The sequence below is a fragment of the Pseudorasbora parva genome, chromosome 12, assembly GCF_024679245.1.
Source record: "Pseudorasbora parva isolate DD20220531a chromosome 12, ASM2467924v1, whole genome shotgun sequence".
Taxonomy (NCBI): domain Eukaryota; kingdom Metazoa; phylum Chordata; class Actinopteri; order Cypriniformes; family Gobionidae; genus Pseudorasbora; species Pseudorasbora parva.
Genome location: NC_090183.1, coordinates 4,488,078 through 4,510,984, shown reverse-complemented (window position 1 = coordinate 4,510,984; position 22,907 = coordinate 4,488,078). Strand labels below are relative to the sequence as shown.

The 22,907-nt window shown below is 40.7% G+C and overlaps 1 protein-coding gene across 2 annotated transcripts in view; it reads right to left on the bottom strand.

Moving 5' to 3' along the window:
* Nucleotides 1-576: 576 nt before the first annotated feature.
* The window catches only part of LOC137093861 (methyl-CpG-binding domain protein 5-like), a 31,864-nt gene continuing 9,533 nt past the window's right edge, over nt 577-22,907 (bottom strand). The window contains exons 2-10 of one of the 2 annotated variants that reach the window (XM_067458829.1): nt 21,995-22,588; nt 18,006-18,108; nt 15,553-15,733; nt 13,107-15,161; nt 9,374-9,618; nt 7,323-8,399; nt 4,763-4,836; nt 2,231-2,363; nt 577-2,149 (exon numbers count right to left, since the gene is read on the bottom strand). In XM_067458829.1, coding sequence (XP_067314930.1) covers nt 2,090-2,149; nt 2,231-2,363; nt 4,763-4,836; nt 7,323-8,399; nt 9,374-9,618; nt 13,107-15,161; nt 15,553-15,733; nt 18,006-18,108; nt 21,995-22,101 — 4,035 coding nt within the window. In that variant the 5' untranslated portion in view covers nt 22,102-22,588 and the 3' untranslated portion in view covers nt 577-2,089. The remainder of the gene's footprint in view (nt 2,150-2,230; nt 2,364-4,762; nt 4,837-7,322; nt 8,400-9,373; nt 9,619-13,106; nt 15,162-15,552; nt 15,734-18,005; nt 18,109-21,994; nt 22,589-22,907) is intronic. The other variant, XM_067458830.1, reaches the window with a different exon arrangement.

Below are 22,907 nucleotides of genomic sequence, written 5' to 3'. Positions count from 1 at the left end.
TTCATTAAAAAGTACCACAGACACACTGAAATGACATTTTTCCCATCAATTCCTTTTAGACTTTCCTGAGTCTGTATGAGATTCAACAAATCTACAGTTCCTCTGTGTCTTTCAATAATGCAGCACATGATTGGGCCGCGTTAAACATGCACTCAGTCGAGTTTGGATGTTGGCTGGCTGATATGCACACGGTCTCAGACTGATAATTACGAAAGCTTGTTTCTGCCACGGAATAAATGTTTTTTTTTTCCCTCAGAATTGATATAACCCCAAAATTGCACAGAATTATTAGTTTTTTAATTGCGGGTTATCAGAATTGTGACTTTCTCAGAATGGCAATTTTATCAGAACTGCGGCTTTCTCTCGAAATGTGGATTTATAACTTGTGACTGAAATAAATTCAGAATTCTGGAGATAGTGAATTCTCGCTATAGAGAAGAAGAAAAAAATCAGAATTCTGAGTTTACAACTCAAAATGACAACTTTCCTAGAATTATGACACTCTGACTTTAAAACTTGCCATTTAAATACATTTTGAAATCTGAGATACAAACTCACAATTGTAAAAAAAAAAAAAAAAAAAAAAAAAAATCGTGCATTTTTATCTCAGAATTATGACTCTCTCACAATTCTGTCTTTATAATGCGCAACTGAAATAAAGCCAGAATTATTAAAGATATAAACTCCCAATTGCGAGAAAAAAGTCTGAATTGCGCGATTACATCCCAAAATTACACATTTCCTTAAATTACGGCTTTCTCAGAATTATGACTTTAGAACTTGCGATTTAAATACATTTTGAATTCTGAGATACAAACTCACAACTGCGAGAAGTCCGAATTGTGATTCTATTTAAGACGCAATTACCTTTTTATTCTGTGGCAAAAAAACAAGCTTCCATCTATACTGATCCTTGTTATCTTGACATGCCAAAAGCTAAAATCTTCAGTTACTGCCAGCATTTTCCCTTTTCGAAGTTACTGAGATAAAGTAATTGGTGTTCGGCTGCTCTTGTGATCTCAGCATGAGGCGAGCGTCTCCATGTAGAGTAAATCAGCTTTCATTACACTACTGATAAGACTAAAGGCTGAGCGGACGATGACATGATTTTCTGAAAGTACTGTTCATTTCTTGACGAGTGAAACTTCAAGGAGAGAGAAAATACTGAGTGCATTTTAAAAGGCAAAACAAACTGAATAATACTGACGGGTACATGTGTGTGTGTGTGTGTGTGTATACACACACGTATAAGGCTTTACCGAGCATGTGTGCAGGGCTGTATTATTGCCAAGTTTTACTGAACATGTCAGGGAGTTTCATACATCATTTCTAACAAACATTATAAGGCCCCAGTTTTCCTCTATGTTGGCCATTACAGTATGAAAGCGTTTCATCGATGTGGTCTAACTCAAACACATACGACAAAAGAAAGACCAAAATAACTGTAGAAAGACAGGAAACATCATAGGACAATTCTAAACATATGAATGTATTAGTGTTTAGTGCTGGAAGACCTGAACTATATTTAGAAGCCCACAAGTTCGAGTCAAACCCGCAAATAGCCCATTCAGCTGGTGAAGTCCACTCCGACACACTCACACACATACACACTCAAAATACAACTCAAACTGAAGCTTACAAAAGTCTCAGATTGACTCTTATTCATTGTAATGTCACACAGCCTTATGGGCAGATGAGACATTTCTGCTTTGTGTTTTGTACAGCTGAAGATAAAGTGTGCATTGAGTTGGCTTGTACATGTCATTATCCTACAGTATTTACACTTCTTCCCATGTTTTTACCATGAAATTTCTGTATTGTCTATATACACATTGAAAACATATCAGAAATATTTGGACTGTCTGTGTTCTTAAATGCAGTATTTTTTTTTTGTTTTTTTTGCTTTTTTGATATTTTTCCTTGTACACTAGAAAAAAATAGTTCTTCAGCAAGTTGTATTTGCTGCCTTTTCTAATGGGCTGATCCAGCACCTGTCAGTCACTGGGTGAGGGCGGGGCCACGATGAGCCTTCTGCTAAAGTGTAGCACCACGGTTCAGAGAAAGAGACACTGACGCCTGACCGCTGCTGTTATCTGGAGATTTTTCTCCTCTTGGGTTTGGGCAGTTTGACTTGACGATCCTGGTGAACCTGCAGATTGACAAGACAACAGTTTCACTGCATCATCCCTTCAGCCAATCAGGAGTGTGTGTTTGTGTGTGTGACACTCACAGTTCCAGACATCTTGTCCAACTCACTCATGGCCTCATGAATCGCAGCTTCTAAATGATGATTCAGCTTCCCCGCCCTGCGAGAGAGACCGACACGAGACGCCTCAGTACAAGATGAGGCATTTATAAAGTACCTTTAAAAAACAAAACAAAACATTGACCCAAAATAAAGGCCCCAATATACTTAATGCATGAATGAAGAACGGACAGGTGTGATGTAATTTCAAACTAAATCAGGCCACAACAGGTTCGTTAGTGCAGTTTGAAACCACTTGCCAAAGAGGACTTTCTGGAAAAGTTCACTCCAGCTGGTAAACACAATCAAAGGATGATTGGTCCGTGGCAAAGATGTAATAAGTGGGTGTGGCTTTCAGGCTCCACCTTTGAGGTTTTTATTCAGATATGAGCAAAAACATGAACACACGAAAAGCTGCTTTATAGTACAAACTAAAGTTGTAATTCTAATTGAAATAGACACTGATCCAGTTTATGTTTAATACTGTAAAGCTGCAGCTTTAAAGGAATTTATTGTATAAAGTGCTATAGAAATAAATGTGATGCGTGCTTATTTTGTTATTGATAGAAAAGCGCAGCACATTTACATATTGATCTAAAAGTCACTCAGAGTGTGAGCAGCGTGGCTATATTGTATGTAGCTGATGTAAAAAAACAATTACAAATGAAAAACCTTAACTGGGAGCATAATTAAAGTAAAGTGAAAGAACATTTAATAAAAAAGATTGTTTAAAGTGCTGATAAAAAATTAAAGCAATAATGATAACATTATGAACCAATTAAAAACAATGCAAGGAATTGGAAATGAAATCTTAAATTGGAATTGACCTCTACAAACTGGTGCAGATGGATGCACTTACATTGCTATAATATTATTCTTATATTGCAACTGTTACTGTATTTACTGTAAGCTCTATTTTATTTTATTTTTTAAAGTGTTCCTAGAGAAGGCCGGTTTTTCTCCAACACCATTGATGGAGCTTTTCCTTGCCTTGTAACTGCTCTCTGGTAGCCTCGAAATCTAGACGAACCCTAGCGGCAGCAAATCTAATCTGCCCGCGAGTGTCGTCTAGCAACTCTCAATACACTTCTGAGCTGTAAACGCCAAACACTGGTCGGGCCAATCACATCGTGTATAGAGTTGGTGGGCGGGGCTTAACAGGATAAGGGCCGAGTTGCGCTTGTGTGCTTCTAGTAAACACAGAAACTGGCGTACGGCGGTCTTTCGAATCAGCTTTGACTGCGACTCTGGAAGACTTGGAGTTAAAGGGTTAGTTCACCCAAAAATGAATTTGATGTCATTAATGACTCACCCTAATGTCGTTCCACACCTGTAAGACCTCCGTTCATCATCGGAACACAGTTTAAGATATTTAATATTTTAGTTTCAGAGCATATGCAGTCAATGTCCACTTTACTGTCCATGTCCAGAAAGAGAATATAAACATCATCACAGTAGTCCATATGTGACATCAGTTAGTTAATTAGAATCTCTTGAAGCATCGAAAATACATTTTGGTCCAAAAATATCACAAACTATGAATTTATTCTGCATTGTCCTCTCTTCCGTGTTTCTCCAAAAAGATTCAAACGGTTCATGAATCAGTGAATCGATCAATGCTTCAGGTCGCCAATGTCACGTGATTTCAGCAGTTTGGCGGTTTGACGCGATCCGAACTGCTGAAATCACGTGACATTGGCGACCCAAATCATTGATCGATTCACACCGTTTGAATCTTTTTGGAGGAACGCGGAAGAGAAGACACTGCTGAATAAAGTCGTAGTTTTTGATATTTTTGGACCAAAATGTATTTTCAATGTTTCAAGAGATTCTAATCAACCCACTGATGTCACATATGGACTACTGTGATGATTCCCTTTCTGGACATGGACAGTGAAGTGGGCATTGACTGCATATGTTCTGGGATTAAAATATTAAATATCTTAAACTGTGTTCTGAAGATGAACGGAGGTCTTACGGGTGTGGAACGACATTAGGGTGAGTCATTAATGACATAAATTTCATTTTTGGGTGAAGTAACTCTTTAAGCTTTTCTCTGAGAAAAGAACGGCACTGAAGTCATTCTTAAAAAGGGAAGATGTGTTCGGAGTTTTGCCGACCGGATACGGCGAAAGTTTAATCTATCAACAAGCTCCGCTTTACGTTGCTCTGGTTGGTTGTAGCGCTATCCTATCGCGTGCAGAGGGAGTTTGAAAGACAACCGTTTATCCCGCCCCTCGGATTGAGCTGTCAATGGTTAGTTTCCAGACCAAACATCTTAATGTGGGTCTGGCTTGTCAGTCTAGCTCTCTGGGGTTTAAAGAGAGTAATGGAGATTTCTTGATTTAATTCAAGACTCCCTGTTCTATGACACTACGTCATTTAAGCATGCATTTCCTGTAAAGATACTTTGTAGCGATATGCATTGTGAAAAACACTATACAAATAAGCATGAATTGAATTGAACCTGTCACTAGAAATCAGATGGGAGGAAGGTCACAGAGACAAGACACTTACTTCCTGTTTTTTTTGTTGGCTCTGTCCAGCACCTGAAGGTCTTGTGTTAGTGTTTTCAGCTGTTCAGGTTCCACCTAAAGAGTTCAAAAAGCAGGAGATGTGTCACTGCAACACCAGGATCCAGAGTACGTATCTGCAACATTTACTACTGCGGTTAAAGATTTGAAACTTAACTTAAATCTTGTATCTCAAAGTGCAAGATCTGATATGCCGGACAATCTCTGTGTTCATCCAAATTGTGAATTTAACTTATTTGCACAATTGGAATATGACTTAAAATTTGCGAATAAAGCAGCGTTTCTATCTCATGTGTTCAAGAGAACAAAATCCTCACTTCCTGAGAAATGGGTACAAAGTATCTATAATAAAAATGGAAGTTGGGAACGCAATCGTGTGGAATGGAATTGTGTAGAATTCCCAATGGAATGGGAACGCAATCGTGTGAGATGCTTCTGGAGGGAATTAAACCAAATCTTTCTGATAACACTGACTCAGGGGTTTCAGAACCACCAAACCAACATCTGAGATGCTGTGAAGCCTCTGCTGAGGCAGTGTCACCTGAGTTTTTTTTTTTGGACATCGAGGGGTTGTTTCACTAAATGTGTTTCCATCATAGTTTATGTGCATGTCTTATCAAATAAAAAATATCCACCTTAAGCTAGGTACATACCGTGCGATTTTGGCCACGATTTTGTTATCCTAAAATATTCCTCTGATCCTAGGTTAAAATCTAAAGTGTTTGATTGTTAGATCAAATTTCAGACGAAATTCTGGCAGTGTCGGAAGATTTGGCGCAGTCCTGCAGTGAAACTTCTCCTACGGCAACTGTCAAATTGGAGCAATTGACTTTCATAGTATTTTTTTTATGAAGTCAATGACTTTTGGTTATTGACATTCTTCAAAATATCTTCTCTTGTGTTCAGCTGAAGAAAGAAATTCTCAGGTTCGAAACAACTTGAGGGTGAGTAAAGGACGACAGAATTTTCATTTTAGAGTGAACTATCCCTTTAAAGAGGTCCTATTATGCCCTTTTACAAAGTCTTGATTTTGTTTTTAAGGTGTACTAGAATATGTTTTCATGCTTTATTTTTCACATATTTTACATTACAGCTCCTCTGTCCCCAGTCTGTCTCGAACACACCGATTTAGATGAAGCCTCTCTTTTGGAAATGTGCTGTGATTGGTTAGTTGGCCCAGTGTGAGAGACTTATCATGTGTTCTGGAAATGTCCCGCCCCTACATAACTGTGAGAGCTTCTCTAAAATAAATATTAAGGATGGCTATTTCAAAACAGTTCGAGGCCGATTTAAACCCTGACAATATTATACCCTCAGAACAAGAGGATCGTTCAGAACGGATTTTATGCACAGATTTTGCAAACACTGATTTCACAGGACATTTCAGAGTGGTGTGTTTTTTGTCATTTTCTTCGTATATATTTTTGGTATGATGTTATTCACCATTTAATCATGATATTTGTTTAAAAAAACTAAGGTAATACAAATGGTAATCGATCGCAAAAACAACATTTTAATAAGGAGTGGTAAACAGTCAACAGAAAACAAGCTGTTCTCCATCACATCTGCAGCACACAGATAAACGTTGGGGTTATAATGTTCAGGGATAGTGTTTAAAATAAGCCTTTGACAAATGAGGTTTGGAAACACTCCGCCAGGCCTCGTCCCCATGTTTGCGTATTCAATAAACCCGTCTCTGGCACGATGACCCCGATCCTTCAAATATTCATATTCATGTGTAATCAACACATGAAATGTTGAATATTCCGATCTAATATGATTTCTGACCTGTAAGGTTGCCAGAATAATAATCATGCACTGTGTGTTAATAGGCCAGAGAAGAACTGGCAACCCGACTGAGTCTGGTTTCTACCAAGGTTTATTTTTCTCCATCATGCCCTGATGGAGTTTTGGTTGCTTGCCACTGTCGCCTTTGGCTTGGCTTGCTCAGTTGGGGACACTAAAACTATGATCCAAGTTATTCAACTAAACATCCAAAATAAAATGTATTTATTAGGTCTTAATTAATTGTATGAACTATAATACTGATCTGCCAACATTGTCGCTCTATAATGAATTAAAATAAGCTGATAACATCACCGTTTTCTCCAGAACGACTGTACAGCAGAATCAAATTCTGTTGCAATATTGTCCTGTTTGACACTGTGAAGCTGCTTTGAAACAATCATCATTGTTATAGTACTATATAAATAAAGTTGACTGACCTGACTTGGCTATTCTGTGGGCGGGCATTACTTAAATAAATGAGTAAAATTATGGCTTCATAAGATCCGGAAAAGTCACGCTGCAGTTCTTGGAAAGTGGATTCTGTTAAATAAAATATCTCCCTTTGGAGTAGACTTTGAGTTTTGTAACCTTGCAGATCTTGTTTTATGCTCAAACAGCAACATTACACACTAACGAAAGTTGAAAAAGTGGAAAAGCATAATAGGACCCCTTTCATATTTTGTCTAATAACAGATTGAATTCTGCATAAGACAGCTTCAAGGAGATATTGACAGGACAAGGCAGTCTTCTCTTACCTTGGCCTGTTCAGACAGTTGCATGCTGGGATTGTGTCCATGCTCTTCTCCCATTAGTTTGTTAGGCCAGGGAGGAAAGCCTTTTATTGGCCACACCAGTTCTCCTACATTGAAGGCCCTGGGCCTGTAGTGCAGCAAGTCAGCGGAAGGCGAGTCGGGGTGCCGCAGCTCCTCTTCACTGCTGAGACTCTTTGTGTCCGAGGGGCTGGGCGCACAGTGTCCGTTAAAGTGCCCGTTGAAGTGAGTGTAGTCTTTAAGCAGCGGCCCTTCCAAGCTTGTGGAGGAGCCAGGCGACTGGTCATCGCCGGTTAACGGCTCACCGTACCCCCCGCGTGGCAGCGTGCCGTTCAGCTGAGCGCATCGCTCCGTGGGCTCCAGCCGCTCTCTCATGCCGCCGACAACACGGTGGTTAAACCGCAGGCTTGCGCTTTCATCGTTGTGAGAGTCCGATGGCTCGTGGGTCTGGGGCGTCGTCTCTTGTGGACAGTCCATGATGCTTTTTCTCTCTCCTTTGCTACCGCATGGGCTGCTGTGCACCTGGGTGGAACACTCCAGAAACTCCTCGCCTCTCCAGTGAATGTGGTTGGACTCCTCCCACTGCGGACGGGGCGTGGCTGCGCTCGGCGAGCGGAAATACTCATGCGCGTCCGTGCCATCCGGCGTGTTCTTTCCGTGCTCGGAGCTCCTGCGCGTGTGGTTGGGCAGCTGCGGCCGGTTGCGCTGAAGCTGGGAAAGCGGCTCCGTCCCCTCTGAGCTGCGCGGCGCATGTATGACTGCGTTAACGGCGTGAGGTAGGCTGAGCGGCTGGCCGATGGAGGCAGTGAAGGCACTCATGGCACTGAGCGCGGGGACGGGGCTCGCCTGCGTGCTGCCGCTCATGCCGGTGGTGATGGTCACATGCATGCCTTTGCCGGCGGCGTCCACCACCGCTCTGTAGATCGCATCCACTGACTCCACCGAACCTCCTGCCATGGAAGCATTGCCCTGACCCTGTAGCTTCTGCTGACCCTCTCGGTACATGCCTGCATCTCCAGAATGAGATGTCATCCCAGGCTGGCCGCTGTCAGGCATGCACCCCTGAACAAATAGCAAAAAGATGTAATTTAGCTATGGCAAAAGAAAAGACTTAAAGGAAAGGGTTAGTTCACCCAAAAATGAAAATTCTGTCATTAATTACTCACACTCATGTCGTTCGACACCCGTAAGACCTCCGTTCATCTTCTGAACACAAATGAAGATATTTTTGTTGAAATCCGATGGCTCAGAAAGGCCTTCATTGACACCAATGTCATTTCCTCTCTCAAGACCCATAAAGGCACTAAAGACGTCGTTACAAAGCCCATCTCACTACAGCGGCTCTACAATCATTTTATGAAGCCACGAGAATAGTTTTCATGTGCAAAAAACAACAACTAAATAACGACTTCCACCACCGCTCTGGTGGAAAAAAATAAAATAAAAAAATAATAATTGTTGTGTATTGTGCTAATTAATTGAGATTTCTTACAGCTCTTACAGGTTTTTGGCCTTGTCTGTTCCGTTGCTTCTATTACTCTCCCCTTTTTTGTAAGTCGCTTTGGATAAAAGCGTCTGCTAAATGATTACATGTAAATGTAAATGTGACTTATATAGTGATGGACAGATGAATCAACATATCGATTCTTGGTTCAGATGGCCAATGCCACGTGATTTCAGCAGTTTGACACGCGATCTAAATCATGAATCGATATGTTGATCCATAATTGTTCGAAACTTTGCACACAAAAACTATTCTCGTCACTTCATAAAATGATTGTAGAGCCGCTGTAGTGAGATGGGCTTTGTATCGACGTCTTTAGTGCCTTTATGGGTCTTGAGAGAGGAAATGACATTGGTGTCAATGAAGGCCTTTCTGAGCCATCGGATTTCAACAAAAATATCTTCATTTGTGTTCTGAAGATGAACGGAGGTCTTACGGGTGTCGAACGATATGAAGAATATTGAGTAATTAATGACAGAATATTCACTTTTGGGTGAACTAACCCTTTAATTTACTTGACTGAGTGAATCACCTGATAATCCTGGTACAGGCAAGGCAAGCTGTTGGAGTTGGGAACGTTATTGTCCGTAAAAGGAGCTGTTGCAAAGGAATGCCCCTGGTTCGGATATGTGGAGACTCCATGCATGCCCTGTAGTGAAGGGTGCAGCTGCTGCTGCTGGTGGTGGTGGTGGTGGTGGTATATGTGGCCTGTGGCAGCCATGACACCACCCATCTGAGGACTGTTTCCTATGCTGCAGCTCAGCGATGCAGGGTCACCTGTGGCCAAAGGAAGTGTTACTTTACTGCCTGTACTGGTGGTGAGAATTTAGGAAATAAAATGTGTAAAAACAGAAACAAACAAATGAATTCTAATTAAATCAATTGATTGCAATTCCTAGTTATGCATGCAGAAAATTAAAATAGTTTGAAAATTACTAACACAAGATGTAAAACAAGATTCTACTTGTTAGCATAAGACCAGTGGAAAAAATCAGTTACTAATCTTGTCATTTAAAATGTCAAAATGTATGTCATTCTAGTAAAGACACTAAAACTCAAAAGCACAAGGAACGCATAATTACAAATATTTAATTATATACTTTCTTCAAGGCTCTTAGAAGTGTTAAATACTTAATGCTTAATATTACATAGCTCTGTTGTCTTGACAATGTCGCTCATAAAATGGCAGGATGGTCATTAGTGAAAAGTTAGTCAATCAGTGTTGCAATGACATAAAATTGAAAAGCATCTATATTTAAACATTTAAAGCTAAAAGGCACAACATGTCATTTTTAGCACTAAAAATGTCGTTTTTGTCACTTATTCAAAATAAAAGTGTAGCTTGATCACACTTTAATTTTGCGGTATCATGTGAGTTGTTGTCTTTACCCCAAAAAAATCTGATAGGACTGATGAGCTAATGTATTGAAGATTTATTAACGTTACTGTAGTATGAAGCAGGGTAAGGCCAGAAGCAGCTGGAGCGATTGCAAATGAGAGATTTCTCTGGATTTAAAGTGGGGGTCTAATGCTATTTCATGCATTCTGACTTATTTACCCTGATAAAGAGATGGATTCCATTGCTAAACATGGCCAAAGATTAAAAAAATGAGTTGGAAAAATCCTGAAATGTTTTTCTCAAAAAACGTTTCTTTTCGACTGAAGAAAGAAAGACATGAACATCTTGGATGAGATGGGGATTTTTTTAAGTGAACTAATCCTTTAACATGAGATTGGCTGAAACAGACACTCGAGACGCAACCATTATTGCACAATTTGCATAATGCACTGTTCTTCTGCTCTTTTTCCTGTTGTGGCGGTTAGCAAACTGCATTGCACATGCCACCTTCTCGATTGGAGTGTGTATGGCCTCAGACTGACTGTATTCGTTGTCTGACTGCATGTACCGAACAGCAAAGCAAAGCATGAGGAATGGGAAATTTGACCTCCATGTGCAAAAACTGACAATTTCTGTGTATCATGCTGAATATACAGCAAACACATACTAGAAATGTACACACTGGTCATCAAATACTTTACAGCACTCAATTAATAAACAGGTACTCATTGAATAATTCACATGCTCCATTTAATAAAAATACAAGCATCATGTTTCTGCTTTGGGCTGGGCATCTCAGTTCAGCTCCAACCCTTATCAAACACACCTGAAGAAGCTAATCAAGGTCTTCAAGTATTACAAGAAAGCTACAGGCAGGGGAGTTTGATCAGGGTTGGGCTTAACTCTGTAGGAAAGAGGATCTTGAGTTGCCCAGCCTACAAATGAAATGTTTGTCTTCAAAAAAACAGAAATTCTCAAAAAACTGAGGCACATGTTTATTGTGAGCATATGCGTAGTTTGAAGAGCTGCAGATCAGTGAATTAAATCATCTGCTGATGTTGCACAATAAATGGTCGCTTTATCGTACTGGTTTTAAAGGTTGCATGTTTGCATTTACCTCCTGCAAATACATTCACTGCACATCGAGTGAAATTAAATGCATGTGCTAAATAACAGTCGTGTCGTGTTGCATAATGAATGCCGTGTGTGGTGTCACAGAATGACGGCCCTGTGCGGACAGTGTGTATGATCTACTGTTGCCTTCGGCTGCTGGGGAGGTTGCCATGGAGACAGCAGTGCAATGATTGGTAGTGCTTTCCAAGGTATGATTCACACACACACACACATTCACGACTGAACAGGTCAAGGAAGAAGATGTGTGCATTATAACAGGGGCATTTTTAAATGTGTAAGTAAAGGTGCCCAGGCCAACAAAACACAAACATGCCATGCCAGCACTGGATCGGTGCTTTTACATGCAAACATTGAGGACTTCCTTTTTTAGCTCTTTTAGTCTAACAAATTTTTGAATTTGGACTGGAAGTGTGATGATTATGACAACGGTTGTTATTATATTATTATGGGACACTATAGTGACCGCTTATGAAGCATAACCTCACCTCACTGAGTAATCTTCCCTCCAATATAATTTACTTTAGATTGACTTAATAAACCACATTCAATATCAACAGAAACCGCTTCCGTTTCATTAAAGGAACAGGCGACAATATGGGTTCTTGATCAGATCATAAGGAAGCTGGAATTCATCACCAAAAAAATTTCCAACAGAATATCCTGCTTATGATTTAGGCGAAATTAAACAAAATCATGTAACAGGCTTAATTTTTTCTCCTTCATTAAGTGCAATTCTAAGAACAAATTTAGTAGCCTTATGAATTTAAGCAGTCATTTAGCAGATGTTTTATCAATAGCAACAAATCTTATGTGGTTGTGAATGGAGTTACATCTAAAAAAGTGCTTATTAGAGACAACACAGCGGAGTGACTATATTCTCTATAATCGCAACTCACTGATACTACATTATAAAAAAGGACACAAATATTCATTATATAACATCATAACATATTTCAATGTGTAAGGTGTTAATTACTACAATATTGAATTTGGTTTGCATAGCCAATATAACAATATTGGGTCTGCATGGATTTTTTCCGATTTCTACTTGCCCTGCAAAAAATGTAAACACCATTTTTTTTTAAAGGCTTAATACACACAAAAATGAAAATTCTGTCTTTAACACACCCTCATGTTCCAAATCCATAAAACTTTTATTCATCAACAGAACACGAAGATATATTAAATGAAATCTGAGAGATTTCTGTCTCCATTAAAAAAAAATCAATTCATTCAGAACATTACAACGTTCATAAAAATGTGGTAAAATAAATCCATTTGAATCGAGTGGTTTAATCAAAGCCTTGTGAAGAGAAATGATGGGGCATATAAAGCCATTCAAATGAATTTATTTTGCCATCTCTTTATGAACGTTATGAAGTGTCAGAGTTTCAGTGGAGGGACAGAAATCTTTCAGATTTAATTTTCAAAAATCTTAATTCGTGTTTCAAAGATGAACAAAAGTCTTATGGGTTTAGGGCGACAGGAGGGTGAGAGATTGATGACAGAATTTTTGGGTAAACAAACCCTTTAAGTGACTTCTTCCAAATCATTAGAAACATAATTTTTCTTTTGGCCTTTTTGAGTTGCAACAATGTCCAAAATTTTCTTTTTGCTCTAGTTGTTACCAAATCAAAAGGTATTTAAAATATTCAATAAGGTAAAAAGAAAAAAAAAAATAATGCAACCTAGGGTTGGTGAGATGACCAAAATCTTACATTACCATGAGATTTCTGAACACCATTTTGGTGTAACCATGACTACAGAATCAAGTGCTGGATATTCTCCTTACCTGTGTCATTCATGGGTTGTGAGCAGCAGGCATCACTGCTGCTGGGCAGCATGCAGCTGACGTTTGGCTGGATACGCTGCTGAAAGTGAGAGCTTGCATGTCCCATCACATGGTTTGCGTGAGGAACTTGTCCGCTTTGGTTTACGGGTCCACAGTTTCCCATCACAGTAGCCTGCATCTGATTCATCATGCCTGAATACTGGCTCTGGGACTCCACACCGGGGCAGAGCATGGCGTCCGTTTGGCCATGCAGTCGCTGCTGTACCTGCGCGCTCTGAGGCACCGCACCAGAGGCCACGGCCCCCTCGCCAAAGTGCACACGACCGGGACTCACGAGGCCTGGGTTTCTGCCCCTGGCCATGTGGGTGCTGTGGTTGCTCAGAGATTGGAGTAGCTGAGCCATTGATGTGTTTGTGGGCAGTCGAGAGGTTTTTCTCATCTGCTCGGTGGAAGAGCAGGGCGTCCTCATGCCAGCCATGTTGAAGAAATTGTTCTCGTGGTTGGCAGCGTTTGGAGGATGCTTGCGCTTGCGGAGAGGGTCGCGCTGCTGTGCCATGAGCTTGTCCCGAAGGGCCGCGCGTCCACTCTGGCCCTCGCTGCTGGGCATAATCATGGCAGGGTTGGGTGGCAACATGGGATTTAAAGTATTGTGAGTTTCAACAGCCCTGTTGGTATCAGCCGCACCGAGAGGGCAAGAGAGCCCAGCAGGCACCCCTGCACTGCCTGCACAGGTGCCGCCACCGCTTCCTCCAAGCTTGTTTTGATTTGCTAGCTGTGCTTTGGCGGCAGCTGAGAGGAGACTGCTGGCAGGGAAAGAGGCAGCGGTGTGTTGGTTAAGGATCTGGTTCAGTGGCATTCCCAAAAGGCCCGGGTGCTCCTTCTGCGGTGCGGTGCCGCCTGAGGCGGGGGGGTACATGGGGTTGTGCTGACTGCTCATGCTGCTACTCATCCCTGCCAGCAGCTGGGTGGGCATTTCTTTGTATTGGTGGTGACCGTCCGGCTTGCCAGATGGGCTGGAAGGCAAACCAGGTCGGGGCGAACTCATGGAGGACCTGGGCGAGCGTGGCGGGACCTTCATAGTGCCGCAAGGAGGAACGGCAAAGCTGCCTTGCTCAGAGGAGGTCGATGAGGAGCGGGAACGTTGTGGAGACGCTTCCATCCGGCCCAAAACCGGTCCAGACATGTGCACAGGAGAGGTGACAGGCGACGGGGAGATGGATGTGGCTGTGCCGTGCTGAGTCCTCTGCATGTGACCGACCGGCCCTGGCTTCACCGTGGGCAAAGGCAGGTTGCTCGGCAATGGGACGATGGCAGGAGGGATGTTTACATTCATCATTGGTACCTGAGAGTGGGCGTTGGGCTGGAAAGTCGATGGGTTCGGTTTACTGGGAATGGGATCCAGGATGCCAAGAGGGTCCTTCTCGGAGCTCACCTGTTTATTCTGCAGGGCACAGGGAGGCGGCAGAGGGGGCACGGGCACAGACGGAGCCTTGTGGTGAAACACAGTTCTGCTCGAGTCCATGTTGGCCGGGTAGTTGCACAGGGGCTTTTTCATGATGGGGCTCTTGTTGGGGACTGGGGGGGACAGAGGCATGTTAGTCCTTCCAGCCATGACGCAGGATGACTGGGTGGCGGGTGAGCCGTGCATCATGACCCCAGGAGAAGACAAAGGGATGCGGCTGTTACTGTGGATGGCGCTTGGACTGCCGGTGCTCTGGAAGCCACAGGGGTTATTTCGCACAAACCCGTCGGGACTGACAATAGCGTCCGTTCTTGGGGACAGAGAACCGTCCCCGAAGGCTTGCGAGGGTGGGCTCAACATGCCTCCGTGCCCGCTTCGGTACGGAGACTCGGGCCCTGGTTCACCGCTGGCCAGTCTCTGCCTGGAGTATACAGGAAAAACATCCTGCTGCTGCGGGCCGCACTGATCCCGAGAGAAGTGCTGCTGCCCCGGTGCCATCATCACCTTAAACGGGTTCTTACATTCTGACTGGCCCTCGTGGGTTTTATTCCTTATTGCTCGAGGCTGTGCAGTAGGGGTCATGGAGGTCACACCTACAGGGAAACAAAGTTGCTGTCAATCATTTGGTGTAATCCCAGTGAGGGAATATGAACCCCTAGGGGTTTAAGATAGTACTGGGGTGAAATTGGTATTGGTCGTTATTTAAGGCAAACTCTGATATTCTGTAGCACTCATAATATTTACCAAAAGGGTTAGCATTACTTCATTTACATCATAGGAACCCCTGCTGCAATGCACAGTTAATTCACCAAATACATGGAAAAAAAACATTTTTAAAAAGGGGAAACAATTTATTCCAAAAAGTGCTCATTTATAGAAATTCATAATAATGTGCCCCTACTTTAAAGGGATTCCTAACATAACAGTGGCACTTTACAGATGTTCATAAACAACTCCTCCTTGTTATCAGATAAGAAGTCATACTTGTGCCTCCACCAGGACTGGTGAGTGTTAGGGAAGGAGGCGGCAGCTCCATGCTTTTATGCAGTGTCGCCACAGCGATAAGCTTCCTCTTGTGGATACAAAGTTTTGTAACATCCTCATCAGCCTTCACATCCTCTGCAGTCCTCTGCTTCACCACCGCACCGGGATCAAAATTGAAAACCTAAGAAAACAATTGTCAGATCAAGCCTGAGAAACAATATTATTGGCAATTCATTGATTCAAACAAACCTTTTATTTTTTCGTTATCATTATTCTTTGCAGAACATAAACAGAATATAACGTCCGAAAAGAATACAGACTAAGAACAAAAAGGTAAATGTCAACATAATATGCTTTTATAGAATTCCTATTATACAAATTAAATAAATAAAGCCACTTAAACCTCTTTCTAATGATAATTCTTTCTAAATGATGAACATAATTTTCAGAAGGTACTGTGTAATTGTAAATTCTTCCTTTAGAGACTTTTTAATTTCCTGTTTTAGACACTGGTGACATTACGCATTGTTACAATATATTCAGAATGAGTATTCAAAGCGCATTCTTAGTTGCTGGATAATTAAAATCAGTGCAAAGAAACTCATTATTAATCAAACTCAACTGATTCTAAACAGGGCATGAGCCCTGATGCATGGACCTAAAATATTCATTTACAATCCATGACATACTGGCTGCCTCTAAAAACCACAAGCAGTATGTGACAAGAGTAGTATGTCCGCATTCACAGTACTTATAAAAGAGAAGGTAAAGTATCCCCAGATGACCTACAACTTCTGCCGAGATTCTGTGCTTATGATGGACACTTTACTATCCAATGAGATGGAGTCCTGCAACGGGTCGGGTAACCGCAGGTTCCTGCATAAAAGCGGCTAAAACGGTCGGATTGTGACATTACTAAAAAATCCCTGACCTCCGGCGGGGAATGCGGGCGGATAATTAACTCGTTGCGGGTGGGTAGTAGCATGGATGAAAAATATGTGTAATATTTGTATTTCTAAACTACCTTTACACATACACAACAACGATATGACATTTAACCCATCACGTCACCACCACTGCGACTTTTGTTGATGCTTTTCGTAGCCAAATTGGAGCGAGCGTTGCAGGAGTAGCTATGGATGAAACAAAAGTAAAGCTGGCAGGTGGAGTAGATAAAATTGTTGACAACGAGTCTTTAAAGGCAAAATCAGATGCGTGTAGAAAGTATGGTGTGAAATGGCGCAAAACAAAGCGCATTTTAGCCTGTTTCATTAGCCCATTCATGATGCTGTTGTGATGTTGAGAGAGGTGTGAGATAAAAAATAAAGCACTTTAATTGGAACGATTTTAGCGTGTGATTTATCAAGGGCACAGATCGGGTAACAGGCCAAATATTAACGGGTCTGGGTGGGTGCAGATTTAAATTTGATATCACAGGTGACGGGTCGATCTGGTGATTAACTTTGCTGGTACGGGCGGGTTTCCAAAAAAAGACCCGTGCCGGACTCTGCAATGAGGCCATGAGAGAGGATTTGTGAATGGCAGTATAGCGAAGCAACTGCCTCTGGAAGGCCACATCAGTGACGGCGAATGTAGTACACTCAAATTACATTCATAGTATTATATTATAATTATATTATATTATTATTTATTCAAAATAAGTACATAGTCAGAAATGATGTGATTTTGGTCACAGCCGCTATGATCTGATTTGAATCATTCATCACTCATGCCATCCCTGATGTACATGCCTTCCTTTCTTCAGACAAACAAAGATTTTTAGGAAAAATTTAGTTGAAAAAAATCTTTGTGTTTTTCTGAAGAAAGTAAGTTTACATCAGGGTTGGTATGAGAGTGCGTAAATGATGAGAGCATTTTCATTTTTGGGTAATCTGTTCCTTTAACAGTCTATCAAATGCAATGCATTACTATTGTCAGAGAAAAAACGGGGAAGTACAGTTTGCATAGGAAACAAAGTTCACAAGTACAAAAACACCTTTAGCCTAAACAGCCCGAATTTTCATGACACAAAACAAGTCAACTTTTTTGAAAGGTAATTTATTTTGACGTTCTTAAGTATTTGATACCGTTTTACTCACTGAACTACCATAAACAGACCATTTTGCAAACCCGTTTGGCCAAATATGAATTAAAAGAGTGATTCATTGCTCAAAAGGTCAGTTTGAGCACACATGGTTCGCAACTGAACAGTGAATGAACACATGAAATACTGCAAGTTGAGGAATGGAGTGGATCTATCCAGTGATTTATCCTCCATATCGACACTAATATCAGTGGCTATGACGTGAATATCTGTGCTACGTAATAGCATAGACATATACATTCTGCTATGCCATGTAATAATGTGGCTTTTAGAAATATGTCCAGTGAGTATATGCATCGTGTTCATGAAATGGGCAGTTGTGCATGTGCCATATAACATCAGTACTGACCTTGGGTAGGATGAGAGGACACTCCAGACCACATTTACAGGTGCCATCAGTCAGCAGGTAAGACTTCACCTGCTCGAGGCAGGACAGCACTGATCCACTTGGACTGCGCACACACACACACACATACAAATTTCACTAATGATTAACAGAATTTTGAATTAGTCTCATATTTCAATGAAGTTTGCAGCATTGATTATTATTTCCTGTGTATCACACTGAAGCTGCTATTAAACAATCTGCATTGTATAAAGTGATACAGAAATAAAGGTGACTTGACAATAACAGTAAAAGACATCAATTATAAAAGTAAAAATAGACACTTTAGCTTCGACAAATAATTTCTTGTGTCTGGAGGACTATATGAAATTACTTGTTTTACACAGGGTGCAAACTGAACACTGGAACACACCAAAGGAGAGTAGCTGGCTTTGAAAGAGTCAAAGGCCTGTCATGAATTTTGAGTTGACGATTAATTGTCATATAAATAATTTGAATACCTTCTATTTATCTCTTACAGTGTTTGCCTAATAGGTTCTCTCTTTACTTGGAATCGAATATAATATAAAAATAATAATAATAATTATTATTATTTAATTAATTATGATTCAAATAATGTAATGATTGATTCATATAATTAATATAATATAAAGTTAGGCTTTTCAATATGGAGGACCAGATTACTCAAAATGAAATAATTCAATAAATAAAAAATTCAATAAAACAACAATTAAATGTACCAGTTTATTCTGAAATAATTAAATAATTCATTTATTAATTTAATAATCAAATAATTTATTTAATTAAATATTAATTTAATAATTCAATAAATAAATAAATGTATCTATTTATTTTGTAAAATTACATGAAAACACAACATTTATTGTTTAATATATTTCACAATTACCTCTTCCACACACACTATTGTTGTTTAAAAATCCATTCTTTCATTATTAAATGTGCTTTTTCAAAAAGACGTTTTTCATAATAATAAGCTGCATTTACGAATAAGGTGTAATTAAAACTTTAATTAAATATTAAATTATTTCAGGATAAACTGATACATTTAAATTGTTGTTTTATTGAATTTTTTATTTATTTAATTACTTAATTTTGAGTAATTTGGTCCTTCATATTTCACTACCTCTGTGTACTTTATAAAAGGGTTTACATCCAACACGAGGGAACAGAACAGAGGCAGCGTTTCCACTTCCTTTCAAATTGCACAAATTAAAACTGAAAATTTAAAATACGGCCAATTAAAACACGTAAATTTAGCAAAAACTCACATATACTCGCAAAAAGGTTATGCTCGCATGAGGTGGTTTTAAAGGCAATTCGAAAAGGCATTTTCACAAACCTGCAACGGAAACCATTTTTGGCAAATGGCACATTCTGAACCAGGTTATACACATAGACAGAAAATGAAATGGACAGAGCGTTCCCATTGACTTCAACGGCGAAAAATGAAGTCCATTAGAAGCATTCACTTCCTGATGGCTGAACCGCAATGGCTGTGGAAAGTGAATCTGGACCTGATGGCTGTGGAAAGTACAATCTGAATCACGTTGTTTAAATGTTTTGTCCCGTTGCTTTTGGCTCACTATGGGCTTCTCCCCATTCTTCTCCCTTGACTTTATCGAACTTTATGTTTCCACGTCCCCCCGACTGCCTCATAGATGGTGAAAGATTGTTTCTGAGCGTCTCCTCCTGTCAATACGGTAATTTCTCAACTGTGCGACTGAGTTGCAATAGTTAGCCTATTTTTACAAAAACAGCTTCTACGGGGCGATAGTGTAAGATACAAGCTAATGGAGCCTTTTGTACATTGTCGTGTTTCTTTATAAATAAACAATGGACAAATGGAGTCTTTAAACGCCTCAGATGTAAAGTTACTCACTGTCAAAGTTAAGCAAAAATGAATGGGAGTCAATGGGATGCTAACAGCAGGTGATGGCTTGGTTAGCAATGGCCACCCCTATGGGTGGAACGCTTTTCCAGTGCTAGATTATCCCCTTGGTAATACACCCATTTGTGAACTGCACAACATGTAAAGAGTTCATTTTGTCAGCTATTATTTAGTCTTGGTCCTCCAGTGCCAAAAGTACATTTTTAGTTATTTTATTTAGTCGTCCTTGTCCTAGTTTTGTTTAGTCGAATAAATGTCTGAGCCTTTTAGTCTAGTTTTTAGTCAATGATATATAGTCGAGAGATGCATGTTTGGAAAATTACAGTTCATCACTGAGAAGGTTTGATCGCAGATTTAGTCACAGAAAACAGCGCAAGCGGCTCGTGACAGAACAGAGAACGACTGAAAGACACTTTCATTTAATTAGAAAATTTCTAACGGAGGTTGCTGAACTCCAGTTTACTTGTTTTCAGACCACAAAAATGTACCACCGTTTCACACCGTCCGCCAGTGTGAACAGCACATATTTTTTTCGGATGCATGTTAAGCAATGACAGCATCCACACTGGGAGCAGGAGCGTCGCGTGAGCATGAGTGAAGCGGGGGTTCGGCGCAGAGTCTATTTTTGCTGCACTGATGGCGCTTGAGAGAAAAAGAGCGCACACTTTTGATGGAAAAAATAAATACGATTTTACCCAAAAAGTGATCAGAAAAGTATGTCAGAAGAGAAAATTAAGATTTCAAAATATGTATAGAAGATCTACCCATTTAAACTTGCTTTTAATGATTCAGTTTGGGTGAAAGTATGGTGTATTACAAACAAATTTCAGTCAGAAAATATATACACATTTTCTTTTAGTCTATTATGTAATACAAAAACAGGTAGCCTATAGGCTCTAAAACAGCCCAAATCAAACCGGTGTTTTTTTAACTACAGAGTTTGCAGCGTTAAATGAAACAACATGATCTGAGCGGTTTTCCTGGTTGGGTTTGTTGTTTATCATTTACATGCGAATGTTGTAGCCTACACCTACCTCCCCATGTTAACACACTTTAAAGACTATCGAGTTTATAAATGACCTACTTCTAAAAGACTAATACAGCGGTCTTTATAAAGAAATGCACACTTAGCTTTGGAGCCACTTTCAGTGTGAATACTCTCGCACAGCTACAGTGACAATGTAGTTGCGCTAGTGTGAAGCTCAAGCTTATGGTGTGAAAACAAAACAGTCTGTAATGTTTCATCAGCAATTTTAGTAAAAAAAAAATTAAAACTGGATTTTAGTCCTGTCTTTTTTCGTAAACGATATTGCATGTTGATATAGTTTTTGTTTTAATAGTTTTTGTTTTAATGACGTTGGTGTCATCATCTCATCGTCATCTTAGTCATGGTAAAAAAGCTAGTTAATGAAGTCATATTTCGTTAACAAAATGAACACTAATGCAAATATATGGGGCCTGCAAATGTCGCCGGGTTTTGTGTAAGGACATTGTTTTGCACAGCCCTAAAAACAATGTAAAATAGAGATTCATGGCCTATAAGTGAAATTTATGAGCAGTTAATTTTGGCAAGTGAGGCAAAAATTCATTTTTCGACCCTGCTAATGCAACAGTCAGGCATCTTAAGGTGTTTTTACACGTTTGCTGAGGTCCACGTGTGATTGTTCGCGGCTCTCTCGCAGCGCTGGTCTGGTGGTTTTTACACTCAAATTAATTATATCAAACCCTTTGTTGTCCTGATTGTACACACTGTGCAAAAACACTGCAGGCTCACTCTTGCCTGCATCCAAGATAAATCAACACAATCATCCCATACGTGTGTTTCACTGAACTAAATATATCAACCAGCTAAAACACATGCGCAGGTTGCTTTACTATCTGAACATGTGCACTCGAGTCTGTGTTGCTTTGAGTCGTGGCACAGTTCGAATGCAACCGTACTCAGACCACCTCCTCCAGGTAGTCTCGACTTCGGGACCTCGGTTAGCTTTCACATGAGCAATTTTTCATGCGAACCGTGGCCCGTTCCAAACTAAACTCCCAGTGTAAAAACACCCTTAAAAAAAAACAAGAACGTACATACCTGATATAAACGACACCCGGGGTCTCCACCTTTCGCTGCCAGCCGATGGGCACCTGGGCGAGCTGCCCTCTGCCGTCCCCACCCTCCCTTTCTTTACCTCCATTCATTTTTATGGATCAGTGCAAAACTCCTCGTGAGAGATCACACGCTCTTCTCTGTCCCGATACAATGTCTCATTCTGATGCTCAGAAGAGGGAAGACGGAGCACAACTTTCCTGAAAGCGGGGTGGAGTTGCGGGCCGGACCGCAGTGAGACGGGCTCACAGCGCAGACCAGCCGCGAAAGGGCCTCATTACTTTGCCACTCAACGCAGACAGGAACTCCGCTGCTAGAGTCTGACCAATCAAAGCCATGAGAAAGAAGTCTGAACACGCTTCTGCTCTTGACATAAAAGCACCTCAAATGACTAGACACATGGAAACAGTTGCAGCTCCCAGCACGCAGTGGGACCCGCGGGCTCAGCGCCGGAGGCGACGTCCAGGTCAGGTGACGCGTCTCTACAGTGGACAGCACATGTCACGTTCTTACGGCAGGTCTTTAGATGTGCTGCTCATCATGGGCCGTTTAGGTGCAGCTCGCGTAAATTCATGGTTCCTAAAAGAGAAAGAGAAAATATTATAATCCAAACACATTCAAAAACAGATCTTTCCCAGTTGAATCAGGCCAATCAGAATCCATCTTACTTTAAAGAGCTTGAGCATTTAAAGTGACGGGCCCATTTTCCACTAAAATATGAAGCAGCCCAAATGTTTCTCACAATAAGCATAAATGTTTCTTGAGCAGCAAATCAGCATATTAGATTAATTTCTGAAGGATCATGTGACACTTTAAGGGGTCATGAACTGGCTTTTGTTCTTCTTCTTTTTTTTTACTGTTATCTGAGGTCACCTTATGACATTTGCGTGGTTTTTAC